Source organism: Colobus angolensis, unplaced genomic scaffold (genome assembly GCF_000951035.1).
Source record: "Colobus angolensis palliatus isolate OR3802 unplaced genomic scaffold, Cang.pa_1.0 Scaffold544, whole genome shotgun sequence".
NCBI lineage: Eukaryota > Metazoa > Chordata > Mammalia > Primates > Cercopithecidae > Colobus > Colobus angolensis.
In genome coordinates this window covers 199,200-223,012 of record NW_012118977.1, presented here as the reverse complement: position 1 = coordinate 223,012, position 23,813 = coordinate 199,200, and the positions used below count along the sequence as shown (strand labels likewise).

The following is a 23,813-nucleotide window of genomic DNA, read 5'->3' as shown; positions in this document are numbered from 1 at the left end:
GAGCTTTGCCTGAATACTCCTGGGCTTTCTAGTTGGTGTTCCACTGCTTGGCTTGCTTCGGCACAGAATTAAACACAGTTGCCGTGGGTGACGTAAAGTGCTGTGTGGCAAACTGAGGGAGTGTGCTCTGAATTAAAATGGCATTCAGTAGAGACCCCTTTTTATTTGAAGAGTTGGTGGCTGAAGGAAAAAATTATTTACTGCAGGGTCCATCTATAAACCTCTATTTCATAGGCTGAAGATATCCAGTCTCCATTTGGGCATCTGGTCAAGATTTGGGAAAATGAGGTCTGTGAGTGAAATCAACGATCTGGCTTGCCATCCATCTACTTTGCTTGTACTTCGGTTAGTGCCATATGGTAATATTCTAACATATTAATATATCAACAAATGTGCCTTTTATTTCTTCCCCACCATTTATTTTCTAACCATGGTAGTTTCAGAACTCTTCTTCACTGCTTTTGGGAAGGATGGTTATAATAAAACACAGAAGAACAATGGAAGCAAAAAGAAATTAATAATAATAAATAAAGGACTGATATTTGTGTTCTAAAAGCCACTGTTACGTGGTCAGTACTTGGCTCTCTGCTTCAAAAATACTGAAGTATTCAGGACATGAAGTATATGCCATACGCACACACACACACAAAATTGGAAGGATATGAATGGATCTAAATTAGTCTCCTCTCCCAGCCTATTACCAAGACATTCAGGAATGACTGATGAGAAGGGAGAAACTAACGGGGTATGTAAAAGTTAAATGCTGGTATAAGCTCCTGAAGAGCTCCTAGGCTCTGCAGAGCCAGTCAGTACAGTTGCCACTAGGCACATGTGGCTGTTTACATTTTAAATAATTTAAAAAGTCTGTTCCTTAGTTGCATTAGTCATGTTTCAAATGCTCAGTAGTTGGATAATAAAATATTTCTGTCATTGTAAAAGGTTCCGTTGGGCAAGGCTGGTCTAAAGCAAGGAATCATTTGTTTACTGTCCATTTGTTTATATATTGTGGCTGCCTTGTGTTATGGGAACAGAGTAGTTGTGTCAGAAACAGCCTGACCCATAATGCCTCAAATATTTACTACCTGCCCTTGAGAGGGAAAGTTCACTGACCTGATCTAAAGGGATAGATACTGAGCAAAAGTTGTATTGCTATGGCCCTATTTTGGGGGAGTTTGAGACAAGGTCTCACTCTGTCACCCAGGCTAGAGTGCAGGCAGTGGCATGATCACAGCTCACTGCAGCCTCAACTACCTAGGCTCAAGCGATCCTTCCATCTCAGCCTCCCAATGTAAGTAGCTGGGACCACAGATATGTGTCACCACTTCTGGCTATTTTTTTTTACTGTCTGTAGAGACAGAGTCTTGCTATGTTGCCTGGGATTTGGCCTTATTTTTTTAAAATACAGTATTAAAAAGTGTATTTTACTCCTTTAAAACAAAAACAAAAAACTGAAGAGCTCCTAGGCTCTAGAACCTCCAGCAACCATGGTCACAGGAAGGACCTGGAGGTCATTGAAACCATGGTTGTACCTGGAGAAGCCCTGAGGTCGGGACCAAGAATCCATGTGGCAGTAGCCCTCACATCTTCACTCCTAAGGGCAGGAATGGCCAAGGTGCATTCCCGGAGATGCATTCATGGCTAGTGAAAAATCATGCATGCCAAAGGCTCAGAGCAAAGCCTCACAAATAATTTTCAAGTCCTGGACTTTAAAAGAATCTCTTTGCAACTAAGGTCTAGGCCTATGGACCATGTGGAATAAGGGGTTTTAAAAAGATTACATTTCTACAAAACACTGGGCTGGAGATTCAAAAAACAAAGTGAAGTTATAGAAAATAACCAAAAGTTCAATTTTTTGCACTAGTAATTTTATGATTTGAGATTTGTACCTATTACAATACACAGCCATACAGAAGGCTATGCTAATTACTGCCCTCAGAATCAAGCATTGTCTAATCATCTTGCTTATCTTCTCTCAGAATTATCCAGTGGAATAATTGGCAATCAACATTGGTGGCGATATGCTTCCCTTGAAAAGAGGTTACATTTTTGTTCTTAAATGCCTTTAAAAATTTACTGATTTTTAAATAATACAAGAAGAGAAACTTTCATATTTCAGTGACTTAAAAGCAAACCCATAGAGTTAGCATGACACTTACTATGATTTAATGTTACACTAAAGTCTATTTTTAACAATTATACATGAAAAACTAAAGTCTAGAAATACAATTACCTTTTATGGGCATGGAATTTTTATTCAATACCTTACATTCCAAAAAGGATTTAAAGGGGTTTCCCAAAAACAATGAGGATTGTAGATGTGACATTCAGACCATTTTAACTTGAAGAATCCTATGTTAATTGGTATTCCATGTATCTAAATGTTATTAACAAACTTACCCAATCAGTTGCTGTAGAATGCCTTACTAAATCCTCAAAGCCATAGACCTTAGCCTTTCTGTGAGGATTTACTATTTAACACTCATTTTTAAATAAATAAATTAATTAACAGGCAACAATTCTTAATAATTTGACATATTTCCAGTTCCCATAATTAGAAACAAGCCATTTATGGAGGTAGGTAGGGGAAGATTTAAGGGTGATGGTAGCAAGAAAGATGTCAACCAAGACTCCGATATTTGGAGATGAGTCAGAGAACCAAAAATTTAACAAAGAACCACATTAACACCATAAAAAAGAATGAATTCGTGTCCTTTGCAGGGACATGGATGCAGCTGGAAACCATCATTCTCAGCAAACTATCGCAAGAACAGAAAACCAAACACCGCATGTTCTCACTCATAGGTGGGAACTGAACAATGAGTCACTTGCACTTGGGAAGGGGAACATCACACACCGGGGCCTATTATGGGGAGGAGCGAGGGGGGAGGGATTGCACTGGGAGTTATACCTGATGTAAAGGACGAGTTGATGGGTGCTGATGAGTTGATGGGTGCAGCACACCAACATGACACAAGTATACATGTGTAACAAACCTGTACATTATGCACATGTACCCTAGAACTTAAAGTATAATAATAATAAAAAATTTTTTAAAAAACCCACATCATCCTATGCATGCTCACAGAGATTAAATCATAATTAATCTGTGGCAAGCCTCTATTTAAGAAAGCACAAAGGTGTAACAATACATTTGACATTGCTTCTCATCAAAAATGTTTCAAAAAAGTCTTAGAGTACAAAAGGGTTAGACATTAGTTATCTATAACATTGTGTTGTGGATTCCTCAATCATGTTAAGTAAATTAGGTGCTGCAATAAAACATCTTTGTGACAATTAAAGGTCAACTCAGAATAGAATAATAAAATGACAGTGAGCATAAAAACGAATCATATAATCATCAATTATTTCTGCACATATATTCTGAGCACTTGACTTTAAGTGTAATTCCTTTGTCTTGTTAACGAATTATATAGGCTCTAATGAGCCTGGGTCCTAGTGAAAATAAAAGACTTAAGAAATACGTGGTTTATTCATTAACAGCATTTATCAACAGGCTTTTTGTTAGCTCCACTGAAAAGAGGACTTAAACTATTAGCTCTGAGAAGTGAAGTGTAAAGAAAAACACAGCTTAAGAATTCTGACCTTCCGAAATGTAGACATTTATCAGAGTATGCTCTTTAGCCCTTGATATCTTTCCACAGTAAGCAGGGGTTGATTAGGGACACAAATCAAAACTGAATTTGCTTATTGTGTGACTTGAAAGCACTAGCAATGAAATATGAAGGCTTGTTCCAAAAAATGTATGTCACCAATTTATTCATCTTCTGTCATCTCAAAAGAAAAACAAATCTCTGAACGTTAAATTGTCCCATCATCAGATGATGGATTTGTAAATGCTGAGTTCCTGCTTTTCAGCAAGGAGGTAACTCTAATGAATCAGTATTCACCAAGTGGCATTTCAGAGAATGGTGATATTAGTTAGACAAATGTTCTGGGTAAGTCATGAGTTATGACTGATAAGTCATAAGATGTTGCCCAGTCATAGGCAAACATATTCAGGTTCTCAGAACCTCCTTCTGAGTTTAAAACATGAATTTGGGAGCTAAAATATTCGATGCTATTAGACATGTAAGGATACAGCTTCTCAGAAGAAGATGAGCAAACTTTGGGATATGAGATGTTGAGTGTTACAATCTTGGGGATGCCATTAGCTATGTAAGGATACAGCTCTTCAGAAGAAAATGAGCAAACTTTGGGATATGATGCTCTCGATAATGCAGCGTGTGTCCAAGTGTCACTGGGCCTTGGACACACACTCTGTGTTAGAGCACTGAAATTCCTTAAGCTTCATGTTTCACTCATAGCATAACATAGTATGATGCCTGTCTGCGAACTCTTTGATACTCAATACTCTACTCTATAGTGTGCACCCCAGTACAAATTCTTGTCTATATTTATGTACTTGTTTTCTTATTGGAGTTGATATACATCCTGATCTCTAAGGAGTGACACAGACAAAAAGATCTTCATGAATTCCTCACAGGCCACTGAATTCAATGCAGAACAGCAGAAAATTTCCATTGTTAGCTACTACTATGTGCTAGTAAAATTTCAGACCCTTTATATAATTATCTCATTTAATCCACTCAACAATTTTGAATGTAAAGTTTTACTAGTCTCACTTCAAAAATAAGAAATGACTTTGAGAGGTTAGAAACACGTTATCTAAGCTGTCACAGGCATGTGTGGTTAGGGATGTCCTTAGAACAGAAGCTTAGACCTTTTTGATTCCAAAACCAATGGTTTCTTAACCACTGTGGTATAATGTTCCTGACCCCAAGATGGCCTCAATCTCTTTTTACAGTGATATCACTTCATTTGTGTAATGTTCCTTATTTCGTTGACCCTTAGTATTTCCACTGAAACTTATTATTCCCAAAGAGGTCATATTCTAAACTGGTATTTGTGCCAGCAGCATCCTGGCAAGTCTCAAGGGTGAACACAGTCAGCTGGTGGGCTGTGGGTACAGGAACATAAATACAACCCAGAAAAAAATCACATCTAATCCTTCTGCCTGCAAATGATAAATGGTATGTGGCAAACTCTCCAGAAGAGATGACTGTGTGTATAGCTAGCACTGTCTCCATGAGAAAACGTAGCTCTTCTATGAAGTAGCATGAACAGCATTAATGTCTGTCAAATGGAAGTTGTGTTGTCTGTGATAGCTTGGACAACCACATACTTGCTGAACTGCTTTCGCGCTGAGTGGTGACAGCCAACATATCCCACAAGCAGGATGGCTCGCTGCGAATGCTTTATCTATATCAATGGTTATTAGACTACTCCAAAGGAAGGTAAGAGGAAGAATGTCTAGCTCTCAGATTGTCACATCCTGGGATTTGGTATCAAGGAAAGTGGGGATGTTCTTGAAATACTAAAGAATGTGATAAAATCCCTTGCTTGGAGGAGACTTTAAGTGAACATGGATAATTTACAGAAATAAAGATTACATAGTTGTTCAGGTCATTTTCTGTAAGAATTCATGCACATCTAGCCCCAAGTAAAATTATGAAGTATAAACAGCTTATCTCATGTTTCTTAACGAGTATTTTTCAATAATTGTTATTCCTCTCATGACTTTGTATTTTCTTATGATTTTAGAACTCATGGTTATACTCTGACCTCAGGAATTTGCTCTCTCCAGATAGTATGGGTCTCATTCCTCATCTTTAAAACTTGTCAAATGGCTGATTCGGTGTTGGTGTACTTGCAGCTAATATATAACAAATACAGTTTAGTATGGCTAAGGAGGCTACCCAGCCCAAAAGAAAAAAAAAAAGGTTTCCATTTTATTTTTTGCTCACATCTTAAGAGTGAATGTTATATGAATAAGACTTCTTTTTTCCTTAGCAGAGCCAAGTCACAGAGAGAGCTCTGTGAAGGGGGCTATGTTCTACAGTCCTCCGATAAAAACATTCATTGTATTCACAGCGCAGATCTTCAGTGCCAGACTACTCAGACAGTCTGCTCATCTGGGTGCCCTTTCTAACACGCCTGTCCTAGTGTTTTAAAATCTAATTACCAAAGCACGTAACCAGGTTACCTTTCCCACTGATTCTTCACTTCCAAATTGAAGAATACTTAAATGTAAAGATTTTTTAAATAGTATTTTTTGGAATACTATCAAAGAAAGATGTACGTATGGTTGGATTTGGAAAAAGGAAGGACAAGAAAAACAAACAAAATATGACCACCATATCAATAGGTGGAAGAGTAACAGATATGATAATGGTAACAACATCTACCTCCGTTACGTATGGTACAGCTCATCACAAAGAAAAGTGATGAGGAAGGAAAAAGGAAGGTGAGAATATACAAATAATTTGGGTACACTGATAATTTAGTGCATGTGATTACAAATATTCACATGGAAGAAGCATGTTAGTTAGGAAGACACAAACACTTCTATTTCCATTTTTGTAAGGTAGAGGCTTTCATAATGACCTTACTAGTTTGTATAAACCCAAATTCTCAATGATCAGCCTGAAGCATGGCTCCAGATAAAACAGCCTGTGTTTAAGCTCATAAAAGTCAGAGGTATGGCCTCAGATTGGGACAGTCCTAACGTCCATCAATCGATTCCACCTTCCAGACACTCTACAGAACACCAAATGTCAGAAAGAACCCAGGAAAACTGTCATCAATCATCTACATACTTCTGGTGCACTTGAATGTACCCTGTCATATAGACAAATTATCCAGATGTCAAGGTAACTTTTTCAGTTTCCACTTGAAAGCTTTGTGTTGCCTAGGTCGAGTCAATATTAAATTAATATTTTCCCTTTTCCCCCACTATTCTAGGGACCATATCTCTGAATTATTGTTATACAGCATGATCTGGAGAACATGGTTAATCTGATATTCCAGTTGACTGAATGATGCCTTTAATATATGTATCATACCGATTTTATAGTGTTATTTTTATTCATGTTTCTGGTCATATCTTGTTCATTTCTCCTTTTTCACAGAAAACTCCTTGAGACTACATTTAAGCACCCTCAAAGACTTCATGGTGTTCCTGATACTATGTATTACATGATTAATAGATCCTTGTTGAGTGGATTAATCTACAACATGTGGGTGACCGGTATTCAAACAGCTACATTATAAAGATAGACTAGAGACAGAACTGAGTCCCACATGAATGTGTCTTTCTTGATCATGCATAAGATATTTTAGCCTTATTACCTTATTATACTTGAAGGTCATCATTACAAATTGTAAAAGCTGCTATTTAAAGAGGTCTAGTTGATAAGATAGTAGATCATGTCATACCCTTGTGTAACACACTTCCATGGTTGCCACTGCTCTAAGGATAAAAGTCAAGTCCCACATACATCCTAAAATGACTTAGTTCTGAACCATCTCTCTATACCTGCAGCCTTGGCTCACACATTCTCTCTGTTCTGTGTACTTCAGTCATGTTTTTTTCTGTTTTTCACATCCTCAGAAACACAAAAATTCCTCCTACTGCAAGCCATTTGCCATGTTTAATCAGAATTCTCCAACTTATTTTCCTTCCCTAACCAGCCAATGTCCATTACCTCATTTTATCTTGACTCAAGCATCATTCTCTCAAAAGGGTCTTTTGAGACAGCTTCTACCTTCAACATGAGTAAACTTTCCTAGTTACAGGCCCTCATAACACTCAGAACATGGATTGCAGTTTGTAATTAAGAATTCGTTCACGAGATCACTGAATAAAGTCAAATTCCTTCCACCAGACTCTGGACAACATAGAAGGAGGACTCTCACTTAGTTTGCTCACCACCAGATCCCCAGTGCCTAGCACAGTGCACAGCAGAAAGGAGTCACTCAGTAAATATTTGTGAGTGAATGAACGAATGAATGTGTGATTTTTCTTCTGACTTATTCACAGATATTTTTCACTTGCAAGGTTATATATAAGGAGCTGTGAATATTTTGAACAATGGGTAACTCATTAACTTAGACGTTAATGAAAATCATTTGGAATTTTCATTATTCTAAACCCAATCACTCTGTTTCCTTAATCAAGTATACTGTCCATGGTAACAGTTAAATCCGGCAATGGCATGGGATTTGTCAGAGATTTTTGTCTATGTGAAAAATACTTCATACCCCTGGCTGAAACTGAACAAGAGAATTCAAACAACATGACCCCTTCTGAATTCAAGGAATCACTGAAAATGTCAATTACTGCTACATAGACAGGCAGAAAAGAATATATTCTTGTCTGTACATCTTTTGTCCTGCAAGACGTATGCTCCTGTTCCATTTTCTGAACAGTCTAGTAAAATTTAATTTACTTTTTCAATTTGTTTCCAGCCAAGCTTCCTTCTGTCAGCTATGCAGACACTTCGGGGCTAGCCACGTAGAGTAATAGGAGAAGGACAATGAGAATTAAATTACCTGTGCATTTGCGATCTGTGTCTTCTTTTTTTGACCCACTAATCGTCAACTTGCAGTTGAAGTTTTCCTCCCAGTATTCAGCAAACCATACATTTCTTCTGTTGTTTTCAAGGGTACGGGATGTAAAGTAGGCATCAAACCCTAAACAGAGTTAAATGAAAAGGTCAGTGCTTGCAGGGCACTGCTGGCACATTCAGAAATAAAAATAAAAGTGACATTTTTTTCTTTGTTTCAGTGAACTGGATCCTCTTGTGTGTCAACCCAAAAAAAAAAAAAAAAATTAACAGAAGGAGGAAAAATATTCTAATTGCATTAATCTATGACTAAATTCTTAGTTCAATCTGACAGGTAGGTAGTTACTAGCATAATTTCCATTTGTAGGTGAGAAAACAGAGAGTTATAAGAAATAGTAACATGCCTAAGGTCAACCATTATGCCACATTCTGCATCCCTAATCGTGTTAGCTCCTGATCCATGAATATTATTTCAAGAACCTCCTTTCACTTAGCAATATCCCATTATGCAATTGACTTTCTAGTCAAATTAGAAGGAAACATTTTTGAAGAGGTTGTAGGTGAACTGACTCCAATATAAATCTCAATCCAATGTATAAAGAGTATCCAGATAAGCAGGAATGAGGAGGCCAGGGAACTCTCTAGCTTCCTCTTTAGGACAGTGTGACTTTAAATATTCGTATGGGGTCATAAGATCTTGCAAGAGTCAGAGTGGAAAAAGAGATTGGATTCAGTGTCCCTAGGCTCAAATCCCAAATCTATGAATCTCACTCAGTCATGGACCCATGAGCAGGTACACACTTAACCTATCCGATTTTCCTTCAATCCACTAGCAGCAATGAAGATTACACCATCTCCTTCCCCCACAGTGTCTTGTTTGTGGCCATGGAAAAACTTTGGAAACTTACGAAGTTGAGTTCTATGATCAAGAACCATAGGGAAAAAAATGGACCTACTTTCAGAATACTTAAATTATTCAAAGTTTTCCCTTACCTGTAAGGCCATAAAAATGGAATAATCATTACAATTACAAAAATAACAAGTATTTTATGTACATTTTCTCATAAAATGTCACATCAGCCAAAGCAAGTAGGTAGTCTCAGATCCATACTCTAAAGTTTAAAATGAAGGCTTAGAGAAGAATTCGAACTCACATCTGCCTAATTCCAGACACTAGTTTCTGACACTCATGCTATGGGGCAGTGAGTCTCACATTTTGGTGGGCATTACAATCATTTGGAGAGCTGATACAGAATACAAGGTCCAGCTCATTGAGGTAGGCAGTATCTGAGTCTTGTTATTCTTTTATTCAAGTTCCCCAGCAGATTCTCTTAGCTACCAATGGTCAACAACTACTGCTATGAAGCTCTTCCATGGCCCACTTACCAAGCCACTTCCTCTCTTTCTCTACTAGACGCCCCATCACCAACTTACTGTATCAGCTATTGATTCCACAGGGCAACTGGGTGGTTTGACAGGTAGAAGAGCAAAAACAATCATGCGTTCAGCTACTGGAATGGATAAGTCAATCAAAACGGTAAAACCCACTACACAGTCTGACAGTCCTGAGCCAAAGCCACTTTCAAAAAACAAAGCTCCTCTCAGACAATTCAAAGCAGCAGAAGCAGAGGTCAAATGGATATTATTCAATTTAGTTAACTTCTTGCTGACTTGCTTCTTCTTAGCTGAGTCAGATTCTTTCAGGATCTAAGAGTCTGTTTATTCTTCTAGCTAAGGAAAAACATAAATTAAGTCTTGAAGTTTGCTTCTATTCAATTTTGCTCACAAAGAATAAAATTGTCCACGAGAGACTTAAGTTTTTAAGAGAGATCTTGTTGTAGCCATGTATTTACAATGCCTTGGAATATACTTGGCAGCTCTCTGGGTTAGGCACACACTATAGCTTTTCTTTATTAATGGCTATGGAGCTTCTGATACAGAATGGTTTCAAGTTTTCCCTCTGGCTGAAGTCACCAAGCCATCACTCTTGGTCTGTCATTATAGTTCCTGCAACCTAAAGATTCTACCTATCTTGTTTGAGGAATAGACTGTCCAATACAAGATATACAGTTACCAAGGTGGAGCAGAGGGAAAGTCAGGGGTAGAAGCAAAAATTAGAATAACTCTATTAATATTATTATATGTGTGTGTGTGTGTGTGTGTGTGTGTGTGTGTGTGTGTGTGTGTCATAGTGAACTGAGATTTTCTTCCAAACTTTCTACTAGAGCCAAGAAGAAAAGTAATCTGGACACATATCCCATTACTATTAAATTGTCAGAGTATTTAAATGTAAACCAAGGCACCAAGACCAGAGTTTTAGGTCACTGGAAAGAGAATCAGAGTCATGTAAAAGGAGATCATTCTTTTATACGGGGCAGATGGTATTTTTATTATGAAATTGTTCCTTTTATTAGACAGATAAATTTAATTTCAAAAATTAATCTCCAGGTGCCTCTGAAGCAAATGCCCCATCAGTTACATGTTGAGCAACATTCCTCTAATCTTGAAAGTAAACTTAGAACAACATAGAGAAAATGAAATGGACTTTAGCTGGTGTTAAGACTATACCAATCTGGTTCTTTCCTCTTTTAACTGGGTTGCTGCCCTCAAACACTCCTTGAAATTGGTGGTTGAGACAATAGAGTACAAAACAATAGAAACATAAATTATCCCAGGCATCGTGTTTGGTAAGTGACCTTTCCAGGTAAGAGAGAGAGAAAAAGCTCTTGCAAGTGTGCCGTATGAAGGGAAGCCTATCAGAATGTCAAGAGGGGGTCAGAAGACCCAGTTGCCTGCTCTGCCAGGATAATGGGAGCTGACAGATATTGATGGCGCTTCCTGTGACATCAGAAAGTGACCAGGAGTCCTGATGGCTGCCTTCTCAACACTATTCATGTGTTGGGGATCAGAACATCCCTGTTAGCCTAGGTGCCAGGGGGTACCCAAGGCTTCATTTTACCAGCCTATAAACAGAGAGTCTGCTTTCTTCTTAGGAAGAATGGCCCAATGATTCAGAAAAATAAAGCTCCTACCACATCATAGGCATAAGACCCTAATAGAATCAGCGGATGAAGCAATTAATAAAAAGAACAAAAGGAAATGACAATGGGGGAGAGAGAAAGAGAAAGAAAGAGAGGAGAAAGAGAAAAGGAAAAGAGGGGATGTAGGGAAGGGGAGGGAAGGGGAGAGGAGGGGAGAGAAGAGAGAAGAAAGAGGCATTGATTAGGGTGAGAAACAGGGAATTCCCTGTTTCTGAGAGTGCAAATAAGTATAAAAATTTTGAAAAATAGGTCAGCATTATCTATTAACATTATTAATATGCATTCTTAAAGACCAGCCATTCTACTGCTAGGTACATGCACTAGAAAGTTTACACACATGCACCACAATATACATTCAAGAATGCGTAGCGTGGTAATATCTGTAATAACTAAATCTGAAACAACCCAAAGGCCTATGAAATACACAGAAAAAAAGTGCTGCTCACAAAAACACGTATGAATCTCATAACAAATGTACAAACCAGGAACGAAAGAATGCATTCAGTATCATTTATGTCACATAAAGTTCAAAATTGGGCAAAAATAAGCCACATTGTTTAATGAGGCAGTCATATGCGGTTCAACTACAAAGAAAAACATTGAAACTATTACAGTAAAAGTAGGATATTCTAAAAAAAATAGATTATTTCTGGTGGTACAAGAGAGGAGACAGACATATGGTGGACAGAAACAGTGCTGGGGCATCTATCGTTCTGCTAGTATTCTTGACTGGGTGGTAACGTTATAACTATTTTTAAACCCTACATAGTTGTTTCATGCCCTTTTATATTTCTATAACATAACCTGTGGCAGTGATTTAAATTTGGCTCTTAAAAAAGTCCATGTCCTAACCCCCCAAACTTGTGAATATGACATTATTTGAAAAATATATTAATATTGTATAGCAATAAGTTACATCACAAATAAAATTAATTTAGGGATTTCTTGATGGGATGATCCTGGATTATTCATGAGGGCTGTAAATCCAATGACAAGAGTCCTTATAAGATACATACAGAAGAGAGACACACAGAATGTGAGAAGGAGATGTGAAGATGAACACAGAAGAGGTATTGCAGCCACAAGCCCAGGAATGCTTGGAACCAGGAAATGCTACTCTGCCTAGAGCCTTCAGAGGGTGGTGGTCCCAGTTGAAATTTTGACTTTGGATTTCTGGCCCCCAAAACCATAAGATAATACATTTCTGTTGTTTTAAAGAACCAAATTTGTAGTCATTTTTCATGTTATCCTTAGGAAAAGAATACACCTTAGTAAATAAAATATCCTGTTGTGGTATACCTTACTAGCTTCTCTTTGGTCCAAATGATAACACTGTTCTCAGAGGTCACAAAGTGGTGGCTTATAGGGCATATTTAACATATAGACTTGTCCTTTCTGTTTTGCCACAATGTGTGTGTGTGTGTGGTGATTTTATGTGTGTGTATTTGTGTGTGTGTTTGTGTGTGTGTGTGTGTGTGTGTACATATATATATATACACATACTTTTTTTTTTTTTTTTTTTGAGGCAGGGTCTTTTTCTGTCCCCAAGCTGGAGTGCAATGGCTCAAACATGGCACACTGCAGCTTCAACCCGCCAGGCTCAAGTGACCCTCCCATCTCAGCCTCCCGGGTAGCTGGGACCACAGGTGGGCACCACCATGCCTGGATTATTTTTGTAATTTTTTTTTTTGTAGATATAGGGTCTCACCATGTTTTGCAGGCTAGTCTCACATCCTTGGGCTCAAACGATCCACCTGCTTCAGCCTCCCACAGTATTGGGATTACAGGTGTGAGCCACCGTGCCCAGCCCCAAAATATTTTTAAAACCAACTTTAAAGCCAGAAGATTTTTCTTGAAAATCCAGATTCCTAGTTTTGCTTATAAAGTTAGAAGATCTAGTAACACTGTTCCGCAACTCCATGTGTTCAAAATATAGCTATTCCCTTTAGGTAGGCCTGAGCTCTTCTGCCTACACTATTTCCTCACCATCCAACTGCCTTTAACCTGGGCTATATTTCTCATTTTTGAGATGTACGTGGTTGTCAGGGTAGACACGAGCTTCCTACCACTGAGAAACATATCTCTCTAATGTTCCTTTGCTGCAATTTGAGTAATCTAAAAACTTCACTGAAATGAGAAATACTATTTCAGGCCCATAAGAATATATCCTTGAAAAAGCTACTAAAAACAGAGAAGTTGGCCAGTCGCGGTGGCTCATGCCTGTCATCCCAGCACTTTGGGAGGCTGAGGTGGGCAGATCACAAGGTCAGGAGATCGAGATCATCCTGTCCAACATGGTGAAACCCTGTCTCTACCAAAAATACAAAAAATTAGCCAGGCATGGGGGCATATGCCTGTAATCCCAGCTATTTGGGAGGCTGAGGAAGGAGAACTGCTTGAACCCAGGAGGCAGAGGTTGCAGTGAGCCGAGATCCCGCCATTGCACTCTAGCCTGGGCAACAGAGCGAAACTCCATCTTAAAAACAAAAAAAAGAACAAAACAAACAAACAAACAAACAAAAAACCAGAGAAGTTAGGAAAGTAGCAGGATATTCTCTCTCTTTTTTGAGGGGAGGTGTGGTTAGCTATTTAATTTTGCACTTTTTCATTGTGTCTCTAAGTGGTTATTGTTGGTGTATATAAAGACAGATGATCTCTCTGTGTAAATTTTGAGAAACTTAGACTGGTTAGCCCAATATCTATCTAAGAACAAGTGATACCTTTCCATTTATCAGGGCTTTTTTCTTTCAGGAAAAGTTGAAGGTTTCACATATGTCAATTCCCTTCAAGTTAATTTATAGATTTTATGTGATCTCAATAAAAATACAAACTTTTCTTGCCTAGAGATAGACAAGTTGCTTTTAAAGTTCATATGGAAAAATATCAGAACCAAGAGAATGCTGAAAAAGAAAAGCAAGTAGTTTGGGGGAAGGAAGTGAAAAAAAGGAGAGCAAGCGCCAGAAGATTTTAAATTCAGATTTAAATTCACTATTATTGAAAAAGAGTAGTCCTGGCACATAAAGAGATCAATTTATCATTGGAACAGAACAGAAAGTCCAGAACTAGACCCAATTACACATGGGAATTTAATGTAGTGCAGAGTAAAGGTAGTATTTCAAATAATTAGCGAAACAATGAGCTTTTAATAATCGTCTAACAAACAGCAACCAGTTGGATATTTAGAAAATGATCAAGTTGAATCTTAGCTGGGAATTTAACATAAAATCCCACAAGAAATATGAGGAAGCACTGCATGGATTCAACCACAGCAAGTGCATTTGGATTTTCTGTCTGCAAAATGGGGAGTTTTGCATGATTGTAGAAATTGGCTGTTCTGCACCCTTGACTCTATGCCATGTGCTGTGTTCTCAGGACATGTTCCGCAGGTAGCCCCGCTAGCGCTTGTGCAGTGTTACAGGTGTTAGTATTTTGTCTGCCTCTCTTGAGAATCTTTGAGGTCCTGGAGCCAGAGACTGTGTGTCACTCAGCTCTCCTTCCCCATTCCAGTTCCTATCAATATTAACTGATGTAAATGGAAGTTAAAGACATGTAAATCAGCTTGGCTAGAAGATCATTACTGATCTAATGAGAGGAGTCTAGGCTCTCAGATGCACTCACAAATTATTTGGTGTGTCTACTGATGAGAGAGGTGGAAACCAGCCATTATTTTTGAGAAAACAAATAAGAATTATTGCAACAAAAATTATTCCACAAAGAACAAAAATCTCACGGGAAGTGTTTATGGATGAGGTACAGGAAATAATGTCTGCAATGTTATTGCACAAAATGTCTCCAAAGGGCTGTTGCATGTTATATAATGTCAGAGTGCCTGTCATTTTTTATTCCTTTAAACTGCTTGGGAAACAGAAGGACATTTATGTAATCTGAATATACTTATATGGGAATAAATATAGATATAAACAATACATATTAAATTGATAGTTTAATGGCTAAAAGCAGATTCTGAAACTAGAATTCTAGGGTTCAATTCTGAGCTTCGACACTTGCTAGCTAGACGACCTTGAGCATATGGGCTAACCAGTCTAAGTTCCTCAATTGATAAAATGGGGATGATGATAATATAGACTTCATATAATTGTTGTAACTATTGGATGTGCTAGTAATATATGTAGTTTTTAGAGCAGTGTCTAGCATGTAAGTGTGTAAATGTAAGCTAACTTAATAGAAAATTATCTCAGACACACACGTAAGGTGAGGAAAAGAGAGAGAGAAAGAACAATAACAAAAAATTTCAGAAACTTTGTACTTTAACACTAGGAACTATGCATGAAATATCCAGCTCTTAAAGGCTCACTTTGCAGTCAGATAGACCTGAATTTGAATCCTGCCTCTGCCAACTACTGGCTATCTAATTTCACTTGTCTTATGCTAAGTCTATCACTTACATTTCTGCCACTGTTGTTTTGCTATCAAACTGTATATTTTAATTTGCTTATCATTCCATTCATTCATTCATTTCTTCACATATTCCAAATAAGACTTAAAGTGGCACCTACTTTTCCTCATCTATAAATTAAGGACAGTAGTACCTACCTTACAGATGATTTCTAAAATTTTCAATATGAAGGATAAACCAACATTTTTGAAATTGTTCAGTAAATGCAGGTTGCTTTCCTTTTGTTAAGGTAAGCAGTTTTAATATCAGTTTTAGGCACTGTAATGTAACAACCCTCTACACTTGAAAGCCTCTTATCATTTTCCTATGCTATGTGCAGTCATGTGAGCTTGATGGCCCACATATATATTGTTTTGAGGCTGCTCAGGATGCACAAAGTCAGTAGAGATGAAAAATAAAATGATCATCCCTCTAGTGGATGATTTAGGAGGTGAGACTTGAAGAGGCATCCAGCTGGAGGCCACAGGCTGCTTCCATAGGGTGTGGAATGGGTGATAAATAAGCACACGATGGAGTCTCCTGCTATTCTTCTTTCAACCCCACCTCATGGCAATGCCAACTTGAACCCCTGCCTTAATGGTTAAATGTTCTGTGCAGAAATGTGGCAAGGGTTTTACTCAAGAGCACTGATCCCTCACAGGTATTACAACATTACTTCCTGGCTTGGGTTTTTATTGTTGTCGGTATAATTTCTTGTCTTTCTAATCTCTTGCCTTTCTACCCTTACCCTTCCTCCTTCCATACTATGTTGTTTTAATGACATCCCATATTTTCATATATTTTTCCCTCTAATAACAATGAGTGTTAATTGTCACATTAAATTGTGCAATCTTGACTGCAATACATATTGGCACTTGCCAAAATATATCCAAAGCCATAAAAATTGTGCAAACTTTTTGATCTAGCAATATGTTTCAAGGTATTTATCCTAATGGAAAAAAGATATGCATTTTTGAAAAGGCATTTAAAGTACTAGGTGATTTTAAAAATTATTAATTTTACCAGATATGGGAATAGCATGGTGATGTAAAGAATAGGTTCCCATCAGTTAGAGATACATTCTAAAATATTTTAGTTAAGAAGACATAATGTCTCAGATTTGACCTAAAATGCCCCACCACAACAAAAATTCAGGAGAGAAAGTTAAAGCCTGAGAGCAAAATATTGATAATGCTTGAAACTGGGTTTTCAATTCACATGAGTTGATTATATGATTCTATTCTTATGTATGTTTAGTAATTTTTATGATATATTCTTTTAAAAGTAGTTATAAGGGTAATAATTTGAGCACTTTTTAGAACAATGAAAATGTAAAACCACTGCAAATGTCCCCAAAACACAAGATTAAATACACATTTTGAGGTAGTATGCAGCCATCAGACTACAGAGAGTTTTCAAAAGTGTATGCTATGAGCCAAAATAATTTGTGTTTGTATGTTATATTTTAAAAGTTAAAAATACTTCGATAGTATGACTATTACATATAATATTACATATATAATATTCATTACATTACCTGATACCAAAGTCAATAGTAACAATGAATGTCAATAATGTGAATATGTCAATAGTAATAACCCACTGTTGACATATTAGATGATGTGATAACCTACTGCTGATATTAGATGATGTGATGAATAAATGATAAGTGATATTTTATTTTTAGCTCATTCATGTTTTTTAATTCCTTATACATCTATAAAGCAAAACACAGACACATGCAACATAAAACAAAAAATATGTATATGAAATATATATCTCTCCAAAATAAATGCCCATTCAATACAATATTCAGTCTTTTGCAAATTTTCAAATTTTGTAGAAGAGCCGTAATTCTCCAAGATAAGTTAATTCCTATTTCTAAACACATCTAATTTTTACAAATGTAATCTATTGGGCCTGTCCTCAGAATGCTACAGGGTACAGCCCATTTGAGCTCCTGTATGGATGCTCCTTTTTATTAGGCCCCGGTCTCATTCCAGACAACAGACCAACTTGGACTGTGCCCCAAAAAACTTGTCATCCCTACTATGTTCTGTCTAGTCATACTCCTATTCGCCATTCTCAACTGCTCATAAATGCCCTGCTGTTGTTTACATTGCCAGTTTACACTTTTTCTCCAAGCCATCACAGCTGATATCTCCTGGGGCTATCCCCAAACCGCCACTCTTAACTCCCTCTTAGAGTGGATAGATGATCTTTGCTGGCAGGGCACCCTTCAATACTTTCACCCTGATGAAGTTCTATTCTTTACTTTTATACTCACTCTTATTCTCATTCCCATTCTTATGCCACCCTCTACCTCTCCCCAGCTATCTCCACCACACTATCAACCTTACTCACTCTCTCCTAGCCGTTTCTAATCCCTCCTTAGTGAACAATTGCTGGCTTTTTATTTCCCTTTCTTCCTATGTCTAAACAGCTGTCCCGGCCTTACATACAGACTGGGCAACATCTCCTGTGTCCCTACACCTCCAAACTTCCTTTAACAGCCCTCACTTTTACCCTCCTGAAGAACTTCTTTACTTTCTAGACAGGTCCAGCAAGACCTCCCCAGACATTTCACATCAGCAGACTGCCGCCCTCCTCCACACTTACTTAAAAAACCTTTCTCCTTATATCAACTCTACTTTCCCCATATTTGGATCCCTCACAACACAAACTACTATTCCTGTGGTCGCTCCTTTATGTATCTCTTCACAAAGACCCACTGGAATTCCCCTAGGTAACCTTTCACCTTCTTGATATTCCTTCACTCTTCATCTCCAAAGCCCAACTATACACATCACTGAAACAATTGGAGACTTCCAGCTCCGTATTACAGATAAGCCCTTTATCAATACAGGCAAACTTAAAAACATTAAAATTATTGCTTAGGAAGACACTTACCCTGTATTTCACTCCATCCTTGGCTACCTTCCCCTTGCTCATCAGACTTTCCACCCAGGCCCTCTTCTTGTTTACTTACACCCAGTCCTGTAAATAACACTGAAAGGTTGCTTGTACTCACTCAGTGTTTTCTCATACACCATGAAAATTGAACCTCCCCCTCTGCACGGTTACCCCATCAGTCCCCATTACAACCTCTGATGGCTGCCACCCTAGCTGGATCCCTAGGAGTCTAGGTACAGGACACCCTTTCAGCACTCCTTCTCACCTTTTTACTTTGCATCTCCAGTTTTGCCTCGCACAAGGTCTCTTCTTCCTCTGTGGCTTCTCCACCTACATGTGTCTACCTGCTACTCGGACAGGCACATGCACACTAGTTTTCCTTACTCCCAAAATTCAATTTGCAAATGGGACCGAAGAGCTTCCTGTTCCCCTCATGACACTGACACAACAAAAAAAGTTATTCCACTAATTCCCTTAATTCCCTTGCTTGTCAGTTTAGGACTTTCTGCCTCCACTATTGCTCTTGGTACTGGAATAACAGGCATTTCAACCTCTGTCACGACCTTCTGTAGCCTCTCTAATGACTTCTCTGCTAGCATCATAGACATATCACAAACTTTATCTGTCCTCCAGGCCCAAGTTGACTCTTTAGCTGCAGTTGTCCTCCAAAACCGCCAAGGCCTTGAGTTACTCACTGCTGGAAAAAGAGGACTCTGTATATTTTTAAATGAAGAGTGTTATTTTTACCTACATCAATCTGGCCTGGTGTATGACAACATAAAAAAACTCAAGGATAGAGCCCCAAAACTCACCAACCAAGCAAGTAATTATGCTGAATCCCCTTGGGAACTCTCTAATTGGATGTCCTGGGTCCTCCCAATTCTTAGTCCTTTAATACTTGTTTTTCTCCTTCTCTTATTTGGACCTTGGGTCTTCCGTTTAGTTTCTCAATTCATCCAAAACCATATCCAGGCCATCACCAATCACTCTATGTGACAAATGCTCCTTCTAACAACCCTACAATATCACCCCTTACCACAAAATCTTCCTTCAGTTTAATCTCTCCCACTCTAGGTTCCCACACCGCCCCAATCCTGCTCGAAGCAGCCCTGAGAAACATTGTCCATTATCAATCCATGCCACTCCCCAAAAAGTTTCGCTGCCCCAACACTTCAATACTATTTTATGTTACTTTTCTTATTAATATAAGAAGGCAGGGATGTCAGGCCTCTGAGCCCAAGCTAAGCCATCATATCCCCTGTGACCTGCACGTATACATCCAGATGGCCTGAAGCAAGTGAAGAATCACAAAAGAAGTGAAAATGGCTGGTTCCTGCCTTAACTGATGACATTCCACCATTGTGATTTGTTCCTGCCCCACCTTACCTGAGTGATTAACCTTGTGAAATTCCTTCTCCTGGCTCAGAAGCTACCCCACTGAGCACCTTGTGACCCCCTGCCCCTGCGGGCAAGAGAACAACCCCCTTTGACTGTAATTTTCCACTCTCCACCCAAATCCTTTAAAACGGCCTCACCCCTATCTCCCTTCGCAGACTCTCTTTTCAGACTCAGCCCGCCTGCACCCAGGTGATTAAAAAGCTTTATTGCTCACACAGTCTGTTTGGTGGTCTTTTCACACGGACGTGCATGAAAGGTATAGTAAATATACTCATGTCACCAATCCCTATATCTACAACCATAGCAGACATCAATAATCAATTTTGAATCTTCCCAATACAAAGAAATGATACATGTTTGAGTTGATGAATATGCTAATTACTGATTGATCACTAAATATAACATGTACCAAAATATCACTATGTACCCCAAAATATGTACAAGTTTATGTGTCAATTATACAAATAAATAATAAAATAATAATCAATCATGATAATCAGTCTTAACAAACCTGGTCTTCAGCCTCTTTCTAGCTTAGTGTCTTAAAAAGCTAATATTCTTCTGACTTTTTAAAATATACTACTTATATACTATCCTTGATGTGACATATTTTCAAGAAATTCTTCCTGAAAATTTACTATATATAAAGTGGTATTTTCAGATAGAAACATTTAAATTAATTAATGGCAATACAATATCCTACTGTGTAGGTGACTACTATGCCCAGAGCTTTGGTCTAAATGCTTCGCATGGATTTTAGCTATTGAACATAAATGTACTGTTCTCTGGATCTCGTATAAGTTCCAGTTCAATATGCTCACTTGGAAGACACCAAAGAAAACCACATGATGCTTTAGCTTGATATAGTATGTTCAGTATCTTCATAAAAGCAATATGGTAGGTGTTAGAGATTGTCTATCAAGAAAACCAAGACCAACAGGGTGTGTTGCGAACATTTTTTATTGATTATATATAGAGTGTCTTTGGCTTAATCTTGTTTGCATTAATTTTTTGTTTTATGTAGGACTCAAAAGAGTTCAGAACTTTCTATGATCTCCAACTAGGCCAACAAGAGGTTTCCTGGTGGAAGAGATGGACAAGATCTTAAAGGGAGAGTATCTGGAACAAACAGTTATTTCTCTATGCTAAATTCCACGGAGCACACATCTTAGTATTGTACTCCTGCTGCCAACAATGGTTGAAAACTTACCGTAGGATTGGTAGATTCCAAGGCACTATATTTTTAAACTCCTTTTTATAAAAGTCATGCCTCAAAGGATCAGTCATCCACCAAAATTTCTTTTCTCTGTTCCCTGAACTCCAATACCTCATCTTAATTTCTATTTCTTTCTCAACTTCCAGGAAGAAGCCTGATGGTTTGTTCCCAGAAAGGCTGTCAGCCTAATTAACTAGTTGCAGAAGATCATGGGAAATCTAAACCAATCACCAAGAATCTACCAGGGAATTCCCAAGTGAGATCTGACTTTCTTAGAAGACAGCCTTTAGATTACAAGAGGAGTGCTTGCCAAGACCTGATGCCTACCTACAAATGCTCCCCTCCAGGAGAGTGCTATAACAATCCACAACTACTGATTTGTATAGAGCCCCTCTTTCTAGGAACTTATCCCTGACATAGAGGAAGTATATGCAGAATACTTATGTCCACAACAGTTTACACCCTGGTCTACACACTGGAATCAGGTATAGAATTTTTTAAATTACCTTTGCTTGGACTCCAAACCAGACCAGCTAAATCAAAGATTCTACTGCTGGGCCTGAGCATCCATGTTTTTAGCTTCCCAAGTGATTCAGACACGCTGTTAGGGTTAAGAATATCTACTGTATATGATTATGCAATTTCATCACTCATATATCCATTTTACACACAGCCTTGGGAGAGCCATCTGAGGAGTACCAGAAACATGAGAGACCAGGTCCCCTTAATTTGAGCGTATCTATCTATCTATCTATCTACACACACACACATATTCTTATATATATACACACACATATATTCACATATATACACACATATATTCTTATATATACAAATATATTCACATATATACACATATATAACACATATATTCTCATCTATGCATTCTTATATGTGTGTATATATACACATATATATATACACATAGAATATATTTGTGTATATATATACATATATATATACACATAGAATATATGTGTGTATATATACACACATAGAATACATGTGTGTATATATGTAAAAATGTGTGTGTGTGGGTGTCTATATATATCGGAATTACTCAGATAATATCACATGTTCAGATGTCTTTGAAAACAATCAAATAATGGACGTATATTTGCCATAGTTGGCTGAATCTTGTTGCCATTCTTTGAATATCACCATTTATTATATGAAAGCTTTCCAAGATTTAATGAGTAATATTCTGCTATATAGAGATTATACATATGATTATTTCAGCTTGATGTCATCCTAATGAATGTAGGGTGAAATTTATGTTTCCATAGATTGTGGATATTGTGTCTATACATACAATTATACAGTTATACAATTATACAATTATACAGTTGTAATATATAATTTTTTTAGAAATGTCTAAGGAGGAATATTTTTAGGAATTATAGTAAATTATAATCACTTTCATGTGTATATAACTGTCCAAGAATCATAATCTTACAGAATAATGTATTTAATGCATATAAATTATCAATCAATTCAGCAAATGGGACCTACCCATTTTTCCAGGCAATGACAGAAAGAAAGGCAGGCAAACTTGTCAGAGAATTATTCTGCATCGTGGAAGCTTCACATTTTATTTTTAATAACTATAGAAGGACCATGTTGCCTGGTTACCATCTTCATTTTGTACTCTGATCTAAAAATGTCTCAGCAGCCAGAAGTTTTCAGTGAGCTCAACATCGAAACTTATATAATCAAACATCTATAACAATTCAAAAGGAATTTTATCAAAATGATATTTCATTTTCTTCCTAATCACAGATTCAGCTACCACCTAATGATTGAGGGGAAAATAAAGCAAGTTTTTGAAGGAAAGACTTCTCATATGCAGGTCTGAGAGAGGAAAAAGAATCTTAAAAAAAGAAAAGGAAAACAAAACTCAAAGAAAATGATACCAGTGTCCCAAATGCGTGACCACTTAGTATTTGAATTCCCATGAAAATATAAATCAAAAGAAGAAATGTTTTGGACACCTAGAAAAACTTAATGTTTACAATATTTTACAATTTCACGTCAAAGGTCATTTTTATTTGCAGGTATTTTCAGATTTGAGAAGAACTGTCCAACGTTCTAAAACATGCTATTTCGGTATATGTTATTTCTCCATGTCTTTCTGGCATATTGATTAAGACATCATATTTGTAGAAGTGTAAAAATAAGATGAGAATAGATGGCTCATGTAAATATCTTCATGCAGGATCAAGTTCAAGCAGCAAACTCAGATTATATTCATTCTCTCACCACCTGAGTTACTAAGACATTTCTGAGAGGGAGACATTGCATTAGGTGCAATAATAGGAAAGGTGAATTGCCCTCACCTCTGACCTCTTACACCTTTAGACAACTACAACTTGTTTTCTAGGAAATCACTTACATGTTTACAGGTTTGTAATGGGTACCAACTG

The 23,813-nt window shown here is 37.6% G+C and overlaps 1 protein-coding gene across 1 annotated transcript in view; it reads right to left on the bottom strand.

The window, feature by feature from the left end:
• Window positions 1-23,813, bottom strand: part of GRM7 (glutamate receptor, metabotropic 7) — a 420,030-nt gene that overhangs the window by 274,617 nt on the left and 121,600 nt on the right. Inside the window, exon 4 of the mRNA XM_011961283.1 lies at window positions 8,413-8,553. Within this exon, the coding sequence (XP_011816673.1) occupies window positions 8,413-8,553 (141 nt within the window). The remainder of the gene's footprint in view (window positions 1-8,412; window positions 8,554-23,813) is intronic.